This window comes from Lethenteron reissneri, chromosome 69 (assembly GCF_015708825.2).
Source record: "Lethenteron reissneri isolate LAM-NWPU_2019-01 chromosome 69, ASM1570882v1, whole genome shotgun sequence".
NCBI classification, from domain to species: Eukaryota; Metazoa; Chordata; class Hyperoartia; order Petromyzontiformes; family Petromyzontidae; genus Lethenteron; species Lethenteron reissneri.
This window is the reverse complement of record NC_083847.1, coordinates 2,790,618-2,807,471: the sequence shown is the minus strand read 5'-3', so window position 1 is coordinate 2,807,471 and position 16,854 is coordinate 2,790,618. Positions and strand designations below refer to the sequence as shown.

Here is a 16,854-nt window from a genome sequence, read left to right as displayed (position 1 = left end):
TCTCAGCCACAGGTATGTTTGCAAAATGTGGACCCCTTTAAAGATCGTCTTGGCTGGTTTGAAACTAGACTGGACATGGGCCACATCTTTAGCTCCTATTCCAGGTGAGGCAGCATTGGCTGGGTAACCCATATACCCAGCCACTGCATGCCCAAGCAGCTTCTATTTGGCCGGATAGAGACGGGTGCAAATGGACGCAGCACAGACTAGAGAAAAGATGGGCGGATGTGATGAAGGAGGTTGTAGAGCTGGGTTGACTTGCCGATGACTGTTACCAGCAGTGTCAATATCGGCCTATTTGATAGAGACTCGTGAAGGTCACTTTTGGCTTGTTCCAGACAGCAAAGCAATACTCACAACTAGTGGAGCTGCGGGCAGCTAAAACATAGCAAGTTGGTGAAGTGGGGAGCATAGGTGGTGCATCTGCTCGTCCTCTCAGTACATTAGGAATGGAACACTCTTTTAATTATCTCCTCGTGCAGCAAGGGAGTGTGGTTTTGTGAAAGTCCTTATATGCTGTGCAGTACATTAATGCACGTGTGTACACCAGCATGTGATGACTGAGTTGGGCCTGTGGGTAGCTGGCAGGGTTATTAATTAACCGGACTTGTATACCAGTCACGTGGTTAATGGCGACTCGGTTGAGGATTGCTGTGTGTGACAAACGTGCTGTTGCATTTTACAGATTTACCACAATAAATGTTTTTCCCTCGATTTGGAGCACCTGCCCACGTCCTTCATTTCGAGTGTGCAACATTATGGCACCTGGGTCTGTTCTGTGATCTCCAACCAGCAGCGAGCCATCCACATTTCACATGGCCTCAAATTACACCTAGCGTGGCACATGACCACCATTTAATTGTGAATGGCGGCTGTTGTTGTATATGTGTCTGTGTGATGTGTGTGTGTGCTGTGTATGTTATCTGTGTTATTCACACAAAGTACTCACGTGACGCGCAACTCAGATCCAGAATCGTCATAGTGTCACGATAATCGTCATCTAAATACAGCGCTGGGTAGAGAGCCCCAGTGAACGTGTGCTCAACCGAGTGTAGCAGTTCCATTGTGCGCGCATCATAAAAGGACAGGAGCCCTGCCTCCCAGTGCAGGTGAATCCCAACTCTCTGGGGAGGATCCCTGACTAGCAATGAGGTCACTAACCCATCATGGACCACTGAGCAGGTGTGTTCATGTTTACACAAAACCCAGGATGAGTCGTTCTTACCCAAGCTAGAAACTCCGATCCCCTTCCGTGGTATTGTCCCATACGCGACTCCAATCTCAAAGTAATCTAAGCCTTCCACATTCACCTCCCAGTAGTGCTGACCCGACGAGAAGCTCTCGGAGCACAGGGCTTGGGCATACGAATCAAAGCGGTGTGGGTGTTTAGGGCGACGCTGCGAGACGGGGGTTAGGGTAACCGTCCTGAGATCTGACGAAATCTGGAGGTCATTGTGGGCTGAGTTTGGGTCCAGAGTTGGTGAGCGTCCATCTGTAGTAACGATAACAACAATGCGTTTATAATAACAGTACGAGTATATCAAGAGCGTTTATGTATTTAAAAAATGGTTTTCTGTTGTAATAAAGCACTTTCATATCTATAAATATTAGTACATAACTACCAGTAAGATAATGTGTACTTGTACAGGATGTCTTTGTTCAACGCGCTAGCAGTAGATGCATTCCTAAAGAGTTGGACATTTAGCGAAAAAAGTGTGAAGTAATAATAAATTATTCATAAATTAATGTAATAATGATAACGTTGGCAAGATACGATGGACTACTATGCTCACCATGCAGTGAGAGGGCGAGACAAACAACTCAGGGCACGCCGCCATTGCGTTACTGTTTCATTCTGCCGACTGGATCATTGTACCACTCAGGCGCGCAGCTCAACAAAATAGTTCGTCGTTGACCGCTCAGAAACCGCGTTATAACGGTGCGCATTCCACATCACAATGCACTTTCCGCGTTATAATAGAACATGCTCCACCTTATAACGGAGCACGTTCCGCGCTAAAATGGTGCACTTTCCGCATTATAATTATGAGCTTTCTGCGTGATAATGGAACATTTTCCACGTTATAACGGAGCACGTTCCGCGTTATAATGGTACACTTTCCGCGTTAAAATGGCGCGTGTTCTGCTTCATAACAGAGTGTGTTCCGTGCTATAACGGTGCACATTCCGTGTTATAATGGAGCGCGTTCCGCGTTGACTGTTGGGGCAAATGCTGTTGGCAAGAACCTATGAAGGCCACCATGGCACATGAGGGGGGTGGGTGGCCAGTACCATGCCTGGACGCCTTTTCTCTAGAGTGGCGATGTTTACTACACACCACATCAGGTGCTCACATGAGGCTGAGTTCACCTAGGGGAGACCTAGGACCAGTTCAGATCATCATCCCTGGTGTTGGTGGCCGTGATTGGGTATCTAACTTAGGTAACCAGGTTCGTAAAGCAGCGCGCTAACTGCTATGCCACCACTCCCCACATACATTTACACACATGTGGCAAGAGCTGGTGTTACTCACACATAAACGCCAGCAGTTTCACGACGACTCCCTGCAGAGCACTGATCGCGGCAATGTCTTCTGGGCTGGGAGATGAGGTCGGAGCTCCCTTGGAGCCCTCTGTCCTGTGAGATCAGAACCAGCAAACGGCACCACCAGTGACTCACACAGCCAGCGTCTTACACAGCCAGTGTCTCACTCAGCACCATCACTCACAGTGTCTCACTCAGCACCATCACACACAGTGTCTCACACAGCACCATCACACACAGCCAGTGTCTCACTCAGCACCATCACACACACCCAACGTCTTACACAGCATCCATCACACACAGCCAGTGTCTCACTCAGCACCATCACACACAGTGTCTCACACAGCACCATCACACACAGCCAGTGTCTCACTCAGCACCATCACACACAGTGTCTCACACAGCACCATCACACACAGCCAGTGTCTCACTCAGCACCATCACACAGCCAGTGTCTCACACAGCACCATCACACACAGCCAGTGTCTCACTCAGCACCATCACACAGCCAGTGTCTTACTCAGCACCATCACACACAGCCAGTGTCTCACTCAGCACCATCACACACAGCCAGTGTCTCACTCAGCACCATCACACAGCCAGTGTCTCACACAGCACCATCACACACAGCCAGTGTCTCACTCAGCACCATCACACAGCCAGTGTCTTACTCAGCACCATCACACACAGCCTGTACCTTCTGTGGCATCACTTGCTCTCATTATAATTTCAGTTTTTTTATTCACGTGTTTAGTTTAAGGACCCTTTACTCGATCTCTGCAACATTTGACCCTCCGTGTAACACATCGAATCAACTCCGACTCAAACACAGAATCATCATCGCACTTGCAGTGTCCCATGCATCAGCATCACATTGCCAAGCTGATGCGTGTACAACTATAAGATCCTACCATGTCCATCCAGTGCTCGTCAAGCTGCATTGGCTTCTGGTTGCCAAATTAATACGTTACACACAAAGTGCTTGCCACAAATGAACGACAACACCTTGCTGATCTCGTCAAGGAGCATCAACCATCACGCAAACTCCGCTCATCCTCGCAGCAGCGGCGGCTTTAGGCTCGCCATCGAACAAAGAAAGTCACCGCATCGTGTGGCGCTTTCAGAGGCGCTTCTGCAGCCGTCTGGAATGCTCTTCCTTCTGAGTTTAGGAAGCCACTGCAGCTATGCACTTTGAAATTTAGACTGAAAACTCATTCTTGAGAACAGTTTTTTGTGTTTAGTTTGTTGGCCTTCCCCCACACCTTCCTATGGACATGGTTGGCTACGTACGGTGCGAAAGGATCTCGACACGTTGACATTCCTCTGATGTACGTCACACACAGCCATTGTCCCCGAAAACAGCTTCACCTCGTGTGTGCAGCCTCGTGATCTGGTGAGTCAATACCTGCTTTTCTCCAGGTGAATCTGCAGGAGTCAGATACAGGGCAGCGTCAGTCAGGTATTCCTCAGTCACGTTCAACACGCGACAATCGATAGCTGTGGGGAGATTGGCTGCGCTCAGCCATCAATGCAAGGCCGGTTTCTGATAAGCAGAGGTGTGGACTCGAGTCATGTGACTTGGACTCGAGTCAGACTCGAGTCATGAATTTGATGACTTCAGACTCGACTTGGACTTGCATAACAATGACTTTGTCCCACCTCTGAGGTGTGGACTCGAGTCATGTGACTTGGACTCGAGTCAGACTCGAGTCATGAATTTGATGACTTCAGACTCGACTTGGACTTGCATAACAATGACTTTGTCCCACCTCTGCTGATAAGTGCTGAGGCCCGAAGCTACTGCCAGGTCAAGAGGGTCCCGTCGAGGAATACCTTTAAATTGTTGTCATATAACCGATTGAAAGAGTAAACAAAAAATTCATATCTCCTTTATTTTTTTCCAACCGATTATAACGCGGAATCGCACGTCGCTCTAACGGAGTTTTTTTTCTGGCATCTTTGCGTGCATAAGAGTCATCTCGCTCACTCGCCATGTCTCTCGCTGTCACACATAGCAAGTTTATATCAATGCTCTATAAACACAACCACGTTTCAAAAGAAGCACATAAAACATTGTACAGGCGTATCTCACAGTACGCGCGACATGCGTTCATGAAAAACTGTTCGTAAGTCGAATCGCGCTGCATGAATCCTATTTCACATAGACATACATGGTATAGGGAGAGGTTGCGTTACCGAAGACATGTTAAGTATCAGATCATTATTTTAGCCCTCAATTTATAAAATACGTATAAATGTAATACTTCATACTATTATTTATTAGGAGTTTAACAACAAATAATCATTCAGATCCAGGACTTCTTGAACGCTTCCGTGGGTTTCTCCTGCTGCTGCTGCTCGTGGAGGAGCTTTGGGCTATTTATAGTAACTTTTTTGTTTTTCCTCGAGCACATGAACCGTGAAACAAGTTGCGTAAGCGCGATGACATATATCCCTCAAAGACGAATCACAGAGCTGGGGTGGGGAGCGGTGTGTTACAGTGGTGAGATGTTAACTCCCTCGCCTGGTACACAGGATGTCGTAGGTTCGGTCCCGACCCTGACGCCTGCTGTATATTTGGAGTTTGCATGTTCTCCCCGTTATCGTGTGGATTTTTCTCCGGATTCTCCTGTTTTTCCATCCACATTTAGAATCAACGTGCGTTCATATTTGTCTGCTCTAAATTGCCACATGATAAGCCACTTTTTGTGCTATCATTTGTGGCCAGGTTCGCTTCTGAAAAGGGCCTAGATAGCTCAGTGAGCCTTACCTGGTAAAGTAATAATATTGACAGCACCAGAAAACAACATTGCACACTTGCCCTGGTGCCGTGGTAGCTCACCTTGAGGAATGCGAGCGAGTCCATTTCCTCCTCCAGAGCCTCCAGGCACGTGGCCGCTGCCTGGAGCTCGCGGACCTCGCGCTCGTAATGAGCGATGTTCTTGTCGATCTGGGAGAGTAGCCGGCAGCCCTTCGTGTCCACACGATCCAGAGCCGTCCTCTCATCCTCATCCAGCGTCGCCCTCATGAGGGCGAAATTGCCTGAGATGCGAGCCTTGGTTTGGGCAATGGACTCCTGCAAGGACACGTGGTGTGTTTCATGAATTCCTATTCAGGGCTCCATCGCTAAGTTGGTGGTGTAGTGGCTAGCAAACTGCATCCCTCTTGCAAATTAGACTACGGTGAGTCCTCGCTTGCATGCTTGTGTGTATGTTGAACTTGCGAATCGCGTGACAATCACGCGATGCGTTGTCGCTATAATAATAACACGGTTCTTCCACAAGGGAACACTTTTTCGCACAACGCAGAACGTGGAATGTGCCCCCGTTAGAATGCAGAACGCGCCCCGTTATAACGCGGTTTCTGAGCGGTCGACCACGACTGCGTGGCTGATCAGTAGATTGATACAGTACGCGGAATCAAGCAGTAATGCAGTAGCGGCGTATCCTCAGTTGTTTGTCACGCCATCTCCATGTATGGTGTGCGTAGTATGACATCGCATCTCGCCAAACTTGATCGCCAATACATTTTTTATGGGGAAGTTGTTTTTACTTAACGTGGCTATTTTCAGGAATTCATCAACTACGGAATCTAGCTTGCTGAACAAATCTGATTATTTTTGGACGGTTTTTGTCTACTCGCCACAACGCAAGTCTAGCACGTGACAGACTACTCACTACCACGTGAGTCCATCACGTGACAGACTACTCAATATGACGTGAGTCCATCACGTGACAGACTACTCACTATGACGTGAGTCTAACACGTGACAGACTACTCACTATGACGTGAGTCTAACACGTGTCAGACTACTCACTACCACGTGAGTCCATCACGTGACAGACTACTCACTATGACGTGAGTCTAACACGTGACAGACTACTCACTATGACGTGAGTCTAACACGTGTCAGACTACTCACTACCACGTGAGTCCATCACGTGACAGACTACTCACTATGACGTGAGTCCATCACGTGACAGACTACTCACTACCACGTGAGTCTAACACGTGACAGACTACTCACTATGACGTGAGTCTAACACGTGTCAGACTACTCACTACCACGTGAGTCCATCATGTGACGGACTACTCACTACCACGTGAGTCTAACACGTGACAGACTACTCACTATGACGTGAGTCCATCACGTGACAGACTACTCACTATGACGTGAGTCTATCACGTGACAGACTACTCACTACCACGTGAATCTAACACGTGACAGACTACTCACTATGACGTGAGTCTAACACGTGTCAGACTACTCACTACCACGTGAGTCCATCACGTGACAGACTACTCACTACCACGTGAGTCTAACACGTGACAGACTACTCACTATGACGTGAGTCCATCACGTGACAGACTACTCACTATGACGTGAGTCTATCACGTGACAGACTACTCACTATGACGTGAGTCCATCACGTGACAGACTACTCACTACCACGTGAGTCTAACACGTGACAGACTACTCACAATGACGTGAGTCTAACACGTGACAGACTACTCACTATGACGTGAGTCTAACACGTGACAGACTACTCACTACCACGTGAGTCTAACACGTGACAGACTACTCACTATGACGTGAGTCCATCACGTGACAGACTACTCACTATGACGTGAGTCTATCACGTGACAGACTACTCACTATGACGTGAGTCTAACACGTGACAGACTACTCACTACCACGTGAGTCTAACACGTGACAGACTACTCACTATGACGTGAGTCTATCACGTGACGGACTACTCACTACCACGTGAGTCTATCACGTGACGGACTACATTTCTGAGCTTAGGGCCCCAGTGCAACCCTGTGGTACCTGCACGTCCTTGCGAGCAGCTTCATTCCGTCCAAGTGACGCCTCCGCCTTCTTCCTCTTCTTATCCACCGCTCGCGTCTCCCCTCTGACTCGCTCCTGTGAGAGGCCGAGACGTCACCAGAGGAAGACTTAAATCCACACCTCCTCCTTGTCACCACCCCACACCTCCTCGTCACCACCCCACACCTCCTCGTCACCACCCCACACCCCGTCACCACTCCACACCTCCTCCTCGTTACAACTCCACACCTCCTCATTACGTCCCCTCCTCCTCATCATCACTACCGCTGTATTCTCCAGAGCTAACGGTCAAAATGACCACACGGCCACACTGTAATTCTACTGAATCGATGGTCTTACGTGATGGGTAGTTCTCATCACTTAACAAGTTGAATTGTTGTTATGACTGGTGGCACATCTCGCCATGGTGGTAAGATGTTATCTCCCTCGCCTGGTATGCAGGAGGTCATGGGTCCGATCCTGACCCTGATGCAGTCACGTGGGGTCAGGGGAGGCAGGGGAGGCAGAGCCTCACCTGGCATACTCCAATGGAAATAGCGGTTACGAAAAGTTAAAAAATATATAATAATAACAAAATAAATATTAGGAATGTTCCACTGATCTGTGATATAAATATCATTCCAATAATTTTTATAGTCAAAATCGCCAAACTTGCGGAGCTCCGCTGCAAAAACAGGAAGAGACGAGAGGTGAGGCAGTGACGAGCTCAGCCTCCCCTCTGATTGCGCAACCCCTCAGAAACTGGATGGAGCGCGGGCAATAAGCGCGTGCCTGTTACTATTTCTCTGTATGTCACCAATGTAATGTTTGTAGATCCCTTCATTACATGTCCTCGCCTTCCATAGTCCAGGTAACTTATTTCACGTATGTCTATAAATATATTTAGGCTCGCTGGTCTCGTCATGAAACTGCAATAAAAAAGCACCAGGGGAGGCAGCTATCACGTCTGCCTCACTGAGGAGGGCGTGTCTTAACCAGTGCCTCCCCAGCCATTGACCTCACCGCACGTCACTGCCCTGATGCCTATAGATTTGGAGCTTGCATATTCTCCCCGTGGCCGCGTGTATGTTTCTCCATGTCCTAGAGTTTTCCCTTCACATTTAGAAACAACACGCGTTTAGAGTATTTGGTTGCTACTATACATGTTCACGTTATAAGCCACTTCGTTGAGCTATCGTTTGTGGCCAGGTCGCTTCTGAAAAATAGCTATATAGCTCAGTGGGCCTTACCTAGTGTAATGTGAGCGTAAGCGGAGTTCGCTGCTCGGCTCTGGGCCAATCATACGGCCCAGGGTATTGGGGGGCGAGGCCCAGTATGGGGGCGTATGTGAAGGTCCGCCGCTCACCTCGGGCCCAATCGGATGCGAGGTGAGCGGGGGCGGAACCTAAAGGCGGAGCCAGCAAGGCGCTATGCGGAGGCCGGATCTGGAAGGTTCGGTGAAGGGCGTGGTGAGAGGGAGGAGACAGGGTCACGTGGTGAGAGGGAGGAGACAGGGTCACGTGGTGAGAGGGAGGAGACAGGGTCACGTGGTGAGAGGGAGGAGACAGGGTCACGTGGTGAGAGGGAGGAGACAGGGTCACGTGGTGAGAGGGAGGAGACAGGGTCACGTGGTGAGAGGGAGGAGACAGGGTCACGTGGTGAGAGGGAGGAGACAGGGTCACGTGGTGAGAGGGAGGAGACAGGGTCACGTGGTGAGAGGGAGGAGACAGGGTCACGTGGTGAGAGGGAGGAGACAGGGTCACGTGGTGAGAGGGAGGAGACAGGGTCACGTGGTGAGAGGGAGGAGACAGGGTCACATGGTGAGAGGGAGGAGACAGGGTCACGTGGTGAGAGGGAGGAGACAGGGTCACGTGGTGAGAGGGAGGAGACAGGGTCACGTGGTGAGAGGGATATAGGTGGGATCCCGGAAGGGCTCCAGGTCAGTTGGTAGCGTCACGAAGCTGGACCACGTTGGGTGGCCGGAGGGGATCCGCGCAATCAGCCACGTGGCTGGAGGAGCTTGGAGCACACCGTCGGCCAGCGGTGTGCGGAAGCGGGGAGCGGAGTGATTGATGGGAGAGCGCGTGCGGGGCGCGCGTGAGGAGCAGCTGGTCCGCTGTCGGGACCAGCGGAGTGCGAGCGTCAACCAGAATAAAGAGTGACTGAGACCAAGCAGTGTGTGGGCAAAGTCTTTTATTACACTAGTAAAATAAAACACTGTAGTTTAGTGTATTTTATTAATATTTCACGCTTTTATTTAACTCACTCCGTCTGTTGTATCCTCAAAAATGAAATATTGTAACTAAATTTGTACCCACTTCCCAATGTGCTATCGACTGCAAACTTAAAATACCTGTCATACTGATGACAATATTATATTCTATCATAAAAAATCCAAAACATATATTTTTTTACATTTTACACGCTTTTATTTAACTTACTCTGCGTGTTGTATCCTAAAGTCTTGTAACTCAATTTCAACCGTATTCCCAATGTTGTATCGACTGCAAACTTGGTATAGCCATGTCATACTGATGACAATACTATAATCTATCATTAAACATTTAAAATATATAATTTTTTTAAACAATCTTTTTTACGGCTCGAATTGTCGACGCTCAACTCACGTTGCCTGTAAATCACCACGGGGTCCCTTACGTCACGGCAAGCCTCTAGGAGCCACGCCGAGGGGCGGGGGAAGGAGGGGAGGAGGGATGGGGGAAGGGGGCAGGGGAAGGGGGCAGGGGGAGGGGCAGCTCGGACAGTACATTTTATTAAAGCGTGTTTTTAAAAAAAGTATTTTTAAATATTGTATTGAGAATCATCTCGTGTTGTGGTATGAACGGTGTCTGAGTAACTCCAGCTAACACCACGAAGGACTCACCTTCCGTATCCTATGCTCATCCTCCAACGTCTTGACAACGTGCTTTGAACGTTTACAGGTGACAGTGCAGGTTTTGCAGACCAGGCACACTTCCTTCTTGCAGTAGAATTCGAACTCCTGCTCATGCTTCTTGCATCTTCGCTGATCCGAGCTCACGATGGGAGGCATCTGCTTCGTCAACTTGCGAGTCTCTGCGTGGGGCTTTAGGGGCATCACAGAAGATGGCTTCTCACGTTTCGGACAGTTCTTCACTGCAGGAGCCTTGGGGTCATCGAGGGCATTGCGCTCGGCAGTGAAGGCCACTTCATCTCCAACTCTGAGCTTGCCCGCCAGGTTGGTGAGCTCCACGTTCTGCTTACGTTGCGGTCGCTCAGAGAGAACTCCTGGGCACTGTGGGCAGCTGAAGCGACTGCCTTGCTTCCAGCAGTCCTCCAGACACTCGGGACAGGACGCGTGCCCACAGTCGAGTATGACGGGGCAGTCAAACGTGGCCAGGCAGATGGGGCAGCTCAGCTCACGGTCGACAGTCGCAGAGGGTGCGCTCGCCATCATTCGAGGCAGTCGGGGAATGGGGACGCTGCGGAAAGGGGCCGGTGAGGTCAGTAGAACTACAGATATTTATATCTCTCACGAGATACACACCCTCGCATTTGCACGGCTGGCAAACTGAGTTTACTGGAGGGTTAAATATACTGTAGATAGGTCACGAGACACGCCCCTTGAATGGTACTCCAATGTGGCCATCCGTACCTGTGAATGTAAAAAACAAACCCATGTAACCAGGAGAACTCGTTATTTGCCCCCACAGACTGGTGTCGTTGGCTACGGTCGGGGCCTCTCGTGTGGCCACAGCAAAGCTGAGGTGGTACAAACATTGCCATTCATAAATAAATGCTGTCGTAATGTTAATCGAGCAGCTGTGTTTTAGCCTCATGCTTTGGAATTTTGCCTGATGCTCTCTGCTCTTCATGGATGAATCAGTAACTTTTTAATGGAATTCAAGAGTGATTTGTGATCGCTGACTACTGAGGCAGATTCCATCTCCTCAGCAAGGCCGGATCATGGTCCCGTTAGGCCTCTGGGCACATGTCTTTTGGAGCCCCCCCCCCCCCCCCGCTTTCCTATATTGGTGTCTTTCTTGCCTTACTTCTCGCAAAACCATCCACTAGGTCGTCAAAATCTCGCTGTCTGACCAGGTCTGACTATTGACATAAGGGACAATGAGCTGAGACGTGTTTGGCAACATGCTACTCCGCAGATCATTTTTTATTCTGCCTAAAAGGGAAAATGTCCGCTCACCCTTGCAGTTTGTCACTGGGAAAGTTAGAAAAATCCGAAGTGCCACGAAAACATTGGGGAACACTGACTGCAGATTAAGTGCCTGCAACGTCTCAAGCAATTTAGTTGGGCACTTCTCACCCTCAGTGTCAGACATGAAAGACTTGACATCACTGTAAGGCACCTGATCTGACATAAACAGAACTCCAACGAGACTGGTCAAATGCTTGTAAGTGTCCAAGCGATGTTCAAGGCATGCCACAAGCTTATCAATGGCCACATAAATGTTTCTATTTTGAACTTTTTCCTCCCCTCAAGTGTCACACCTGGCTCTGAGCTCTCATCTGCAAATGTTTTGCGTTTTCTTTTTCGCTGAAGATCGTGCTTAGATGACTGACATACACCTGTCACATTTAAGGCTGCCCTTTCAAATGCCTCAAACTGGTCTCACTGTCCCGCCACAAAATCCCTCAACAAAGACAAAAGCTGTGCTACTACAGAGATGTCAATGTCACTTTTGTGTAGGTGCATGCTTGTAGCGTGGAACCGGTCAAGTATGACGCCCCAGAAATGTGCCATGAACACCATCTCTAAGGTGTCCAATTTAGCACATAGTCCAGCGGCCTCAATTCGAGTATCTCTTTTGTCATTACCATCATTGCACACACCACCAAAGGCCTCTCTAATGTGGGTGTCATTTCTCCACAGTGCCTTGGTTGACTCTGCCCGAGCACCCCACCGAGTACTGGACAGCGATTTTAATGCCAGTCTGACGTCTTCCGAAAGACTTTCCCCCATCTGTGTGTGGATGAAGAGAAAAACGTGTACAGTGACTGCAACATGTTTAAAAACTCGTCAGCCTCTGGGCTACTGCCGTCTAAGGTGTTAACACCAACTAAGCTAAGTGAATGTGCTGCGCAAGGCACAAACTCTATCAGAGGGGGGTTTTGTTTCAGGAGGGCCTATAAGCCCATTGCATTTTCCTGAAATGTTGTTTGCATTGTCATGTGACTGACCTCTACAGTTTGAGAGGTCCAACTCAAGGCCCTCCACCATCAAAGTCACACAGTCTGCTCAACTTTTACCAGTGTGGCTCTCGATTGGCTCAAGGCCCAGGAATCGCTCCACCACATTCCCGCTGCTGTTAACGAACCGGAATATGAACGTCAATTGATCCACATGTGACAGGTCTGGGGTGGAGTCAGCAATTATTGAAAAATATTTGGCATCCCGAGTCTCATCTGCTATTGTTTGGCGAGTTTTCCTTTTCCGCCAAACTTGCCATAATATGACGCCCTTCAAACTGTCCTGTTGTGCAAAATGAACTGACTTGTTGGTTAATATTCTATCACGTCACAGCGTATTTTAGCTTGCCAACCAGTGGCTCAGTTGTACAGAAGCACTGCACTCTCCAAGAGGCTCTCGTTTTAAGCATGCACTGTGTGTACCAAGGGGCCCCCAGGCGTTACGCTCGATGTATGGACCGAGGGGCTTGGGGGCCCGAGTGGTCAACTCGCGCTTTAAGCCCCAGGAGCCTAGGGGCCCTAGCGGTCTGTTCAGTCTTTAAACGACAAGGGATCTGGGAGCACTCACACTGTAAGCGCCTAGGGGTCTGGGGGCCCTAGTGGTGAGCTCACATTTTAAGCACCCAGGGGCCTCGTGGTCAGCTTGCGCTGTGCGCACTGAGGGCCCTGGCGTTCAACTTCCTCCGGAAGTCTTGGTCCACGCACCGTGAGCGGCCTGAGGCTTGGAGGCCCTCTGGCAGTCCGAGGCCCCGGGTCACTGGCCCCGCTGGCCCGGTCCATAATCCAGCCTCGCTCCTCAGCAACGCGCGACCATGCACGGCTCTCCGAACCCCCAAGCGGAGGTTGCGGTAAGCCTCCTCATTCTCCTCTCTAGCCCCATCTCCCTTTCACTCCCTCCCCTCTCTCCCCCCATCTCCGTCACTCTCTCACCTCTCTCTCAACATCTCCTTTCCTCCCCTCTCCCCATCTCCCTCTCACTCCCTCACCTCTTTCTTCCCATCTCCCTCACTCCCTCCCCATATCCCCCACTCTCTCCCACCCTCTCTCTCCATCTCCCTCTGTTTTCCTAACGAAACAATTCTAAATCATCTTTAATTGTTATATTAATTTATAAAAAAAGAAAGTTATTAACACCCGTGAATATAATTAAATGATTATCTCCACGACGGCGCCGACATCATAGCCCAGCGGATTCCTCCACGATGAACATTCGGTTGACAGTACCATAGCCTCCATTGATCTATAAGCCTCGCCACTGTGTTGCTTTAACGTAGCGATAGCTACAACAGGAAATGTTCGATCGTGAACAGTCGCCTGTGAAGCCTTGCCACTAGCTCATCCACAAACCTGACCAGGACCAACCCCAGCTGAGAATTCACACAAATTCGCGGCTATAATCAGGGCCGGATTAAGGTTCTTGTAGGCCCCAGGTACTTCTGTTTCGTAGGCCTTCAGTGATAACTCTTTATATTCACTACTACTGCCCATGTTACTGTTGTAATGACTTCGGGAACAGACTGTTGAGGGTTTCTTTATTGAAACTTGAACTTGACTTGAAGACCGCGGCGTCACGAGATAGCGGCGATGCGGAGACAGTCGACGGGAAGACAGCGACGTTGACCGAGTCCCAACCAACAGCCCCGAACCTCGCTCCTTGCCCCCTTTAGATCTCCGGCGTGGCCCTCACCCCACCGCTGTCCCCGCCTTTGATCTTGAACCCTTTGGCGAGTTCCCGAACCTTCCTGGAGCTTGCCGACACACTATCTTTACACTACTGTTTCTGTCGCTCGCTAAAGCTGATTAAAAAAAGACTGTCTCCGATCAACCATAGGACAACACCACCGCCTTGTCTTCCATTTGCACTACTTCTCTCTATTGAGAATGAGATTGTGCGAAAATACACCATTTGAAGATGTCATTGCTAATTTGCAATGAAAATGTTTTCTAAAAGTTAATCTCCAGTGTTCATGTCTCTCACCTTATGAAAAAAAAAGTTTGACATTGACATGACTCTGCCTTTTTGTGTATATACACTGTTGCCTATCCTTGCTAAATAAATATATTTATTCAAGAGGATATCTTGGTTACATTTTTATCATACAAAAAAACACGGTCACGTTTTGTTTTCGTCTGCCCTAGGCACAGTGCCGACTGGCCTATTGAATAATACGGCCCTGGTGGGTGGGTGAGTGGGTGGGTGGGTGGGTGAGTGGGTGGGTGAGTGAGTAGGTGGGTGAGTGGGTGAATGAGTAGGTGGGTGGGTGAATTAGTGAGTAGGTGGGTGAGTGGGTGAATAACTGAGTAGGTGGGTGAGTGGGTGAATGAGTGAGTCGGTGGGTGAGTGGGTGGGTGAATGAGTGAGTAGGTGGGTGAGTGGGTGGGTGGGTGAATGAGTGAGTGGGTGGGTGAGTGGGTGAATGAGTAGGTGGGTGAGTGGTTGAATGATGAGTAGGTGGGTGAGTTGGTGGGTGAATGAGTGAGTAGGTGGGTGAGTGGGTGGGTGATGAGTAGGTGGGTGAGTGATTGAGTGAGTAGGTGGGTGGGTGAGTGGGTGAATGATTGAGTAGGTGGGTGAGTGGGTGGGTGAATGAGTGAGTAGGTGGGTGAGTGGGTGAATGAGTGAGTAGGTGGGTGAGTGAGTGGGTGAATGAGTGAGTGGGTGAGTGAGTGGGTGAATGAGTGAGTAGGTGGGTTAGTGGGTGAATGAGTAGGTGGGTGAGTGGGTGGGTGAATGAGTAGGTGGGTGAGTGGGTGGGTGAATGAGTAGGTGGGTGAGTGGGTGAATGAGTGAGTAGGTGGGTGAGTGGGTGAATGAGTGAGTAGGTGGGTGAGTGGGTGGCCTATTGGATGATACACTTGCTCTGGGCCCTGGATGCACACTAACGCATGAGCGCGGCTTGCGTGAGCGCGGCTTGCATGAGCACGGCTTGCATGAGCGCCACGCGTACCCACAGATGGTGTCATCCTCGCCTGATGCAGTCAAACCGCGTTGATAGTAAAGGAGACGGACGAACGATAGCGATTAAACCCACAACGCCACCACCACACGAATATAAACACCATACTAATATGTAAAATAAGAATGGCAATAAAGCAGGTGTATTAAGATGTTCAAGCACCAAATAGATAACATTTGGCATTAGCTACACACTACTTATGGTAAGCATGCAAACACATGTGTCGGTCAATCAGTTTCAAAGACAATGCAAGTAATAAAGGGAGGAAGTAGGATTAGCAGTAATAAAGGGAAGGAATTGTATTACTGCTAATCCTACATAATACACGAGCATAATATGACTTTTAGACCCCCCCCCCCCACCACCTACACATTCCACAAGTAGTGACTAATCCCATATCTGCATTTTACATAAATATGCTAAATTCCTCTGTTGATATGCAAATTCCTTTGTCAAGGCGCCCTCCTCCTCTAACCCAGCTTAAATATACGCTGCCAAGCTTGGTGGTGCTCATTCAGACGCTGTCTTTCCGACAGACCTGTTCTTCACCTGAGGACGGCTGCTTGCGTTGTGGCGGAAACGTCGTGAGAATTGTGTTTTATTATGTTTCATTTTTATTATTTGATTATTTCCCTTCTACGTGACTTTACCGAAAGAACCAATAAGATTAATCCCTGCAGTCTCGAAAGCTTTAAATCGAAATATAAATATTTTTTCTATGTTTCTTTCGGCAAAGTCACGTAGATTGAAGCAATAAACTCGTTTAAAAAAGTTTTTAAAAAACAAAGGTTTTATTGAAAACTTCATTTACTCGCGGTCTTCGAGAAGGACGTCAATGGCGCCTGAGACACGCGGTTTCCTGCGTTTTGTGCGAGCCGATTCCACAGTTTAGGGACCGCGGCGTTTTAGACCTCCACAAATATATATATATAAATAATAAGGCGTCCATACAAAATGTAAATTGCCTTAAAAAAGCGAATTAATGTATTAATTGATGCCGAGTTTGATACAGGCACGCATTGTCACCGGATTTGAGTCCGTGTGCAAAATGTGCAATTAATTGGACAACGGGAAGTGGACGAAATTTGAATGACAAGATTTGACCCAGACAAACAGAGGAGTCAGTGCACATTATCAGAGTTATGTTCTTTTGTTTGTATTATGACTGCAGGTATTGCGGTCTATGCAAACATGACTCCTTGTAAAAAGGTGTCAGTTTTGTTGACAGATAGAAGGGTAAAAAACCAATTATCATATTTTTACTGGCAAATGAGGTTCCCATAGAGGAGTCAAGTTAAGTAAACCCGTTGAAAAATAACAACAACAAAATAATAA

General features: G+C 48.7%; 2 protein-coding genes across 3 annotated transcripts in view; one reads left to right on the top strand and one right to left on the bottom strand.

Annotated features, from left to right (window-relative positions):
* LOC133360786 (charged multivesicular body protein 1B1) overlaps nucleotides 1-16,854 on the top strand; it is a 406,386-nt gene that overhangs the window by 218,823 nt on the left and 170,709 nt on the right. The window lies entirely within an intron of this gene.
* Nucleotides 763-10,808, bottom strand: LOC133360631 (E3 ubiquitin-protein ligase Midline-1-like). The gene is made up of 7 exons (XM_061579428.1): nucleotides 10,260-10,808; nucleotides 8,742-8,780; nucleotides 7,376-7,471; nucleotides 5,387-5,620; nucleotides 3,950-3,969; nucleotides 2,534-2,637; nucleotides 763-1,492 (listed from the first exon to the last, which is right to left on the bottom strand). The coding sequence occupies exons 1-7, from the start codon at nucleotides 10,806-10,808 to the stop codon at nucleotides 933-935; spliced, it is 1,602 nt and encodes a 533-aa protein (XP_061435412.1). The 3' UTR covers nucleotides 763-932.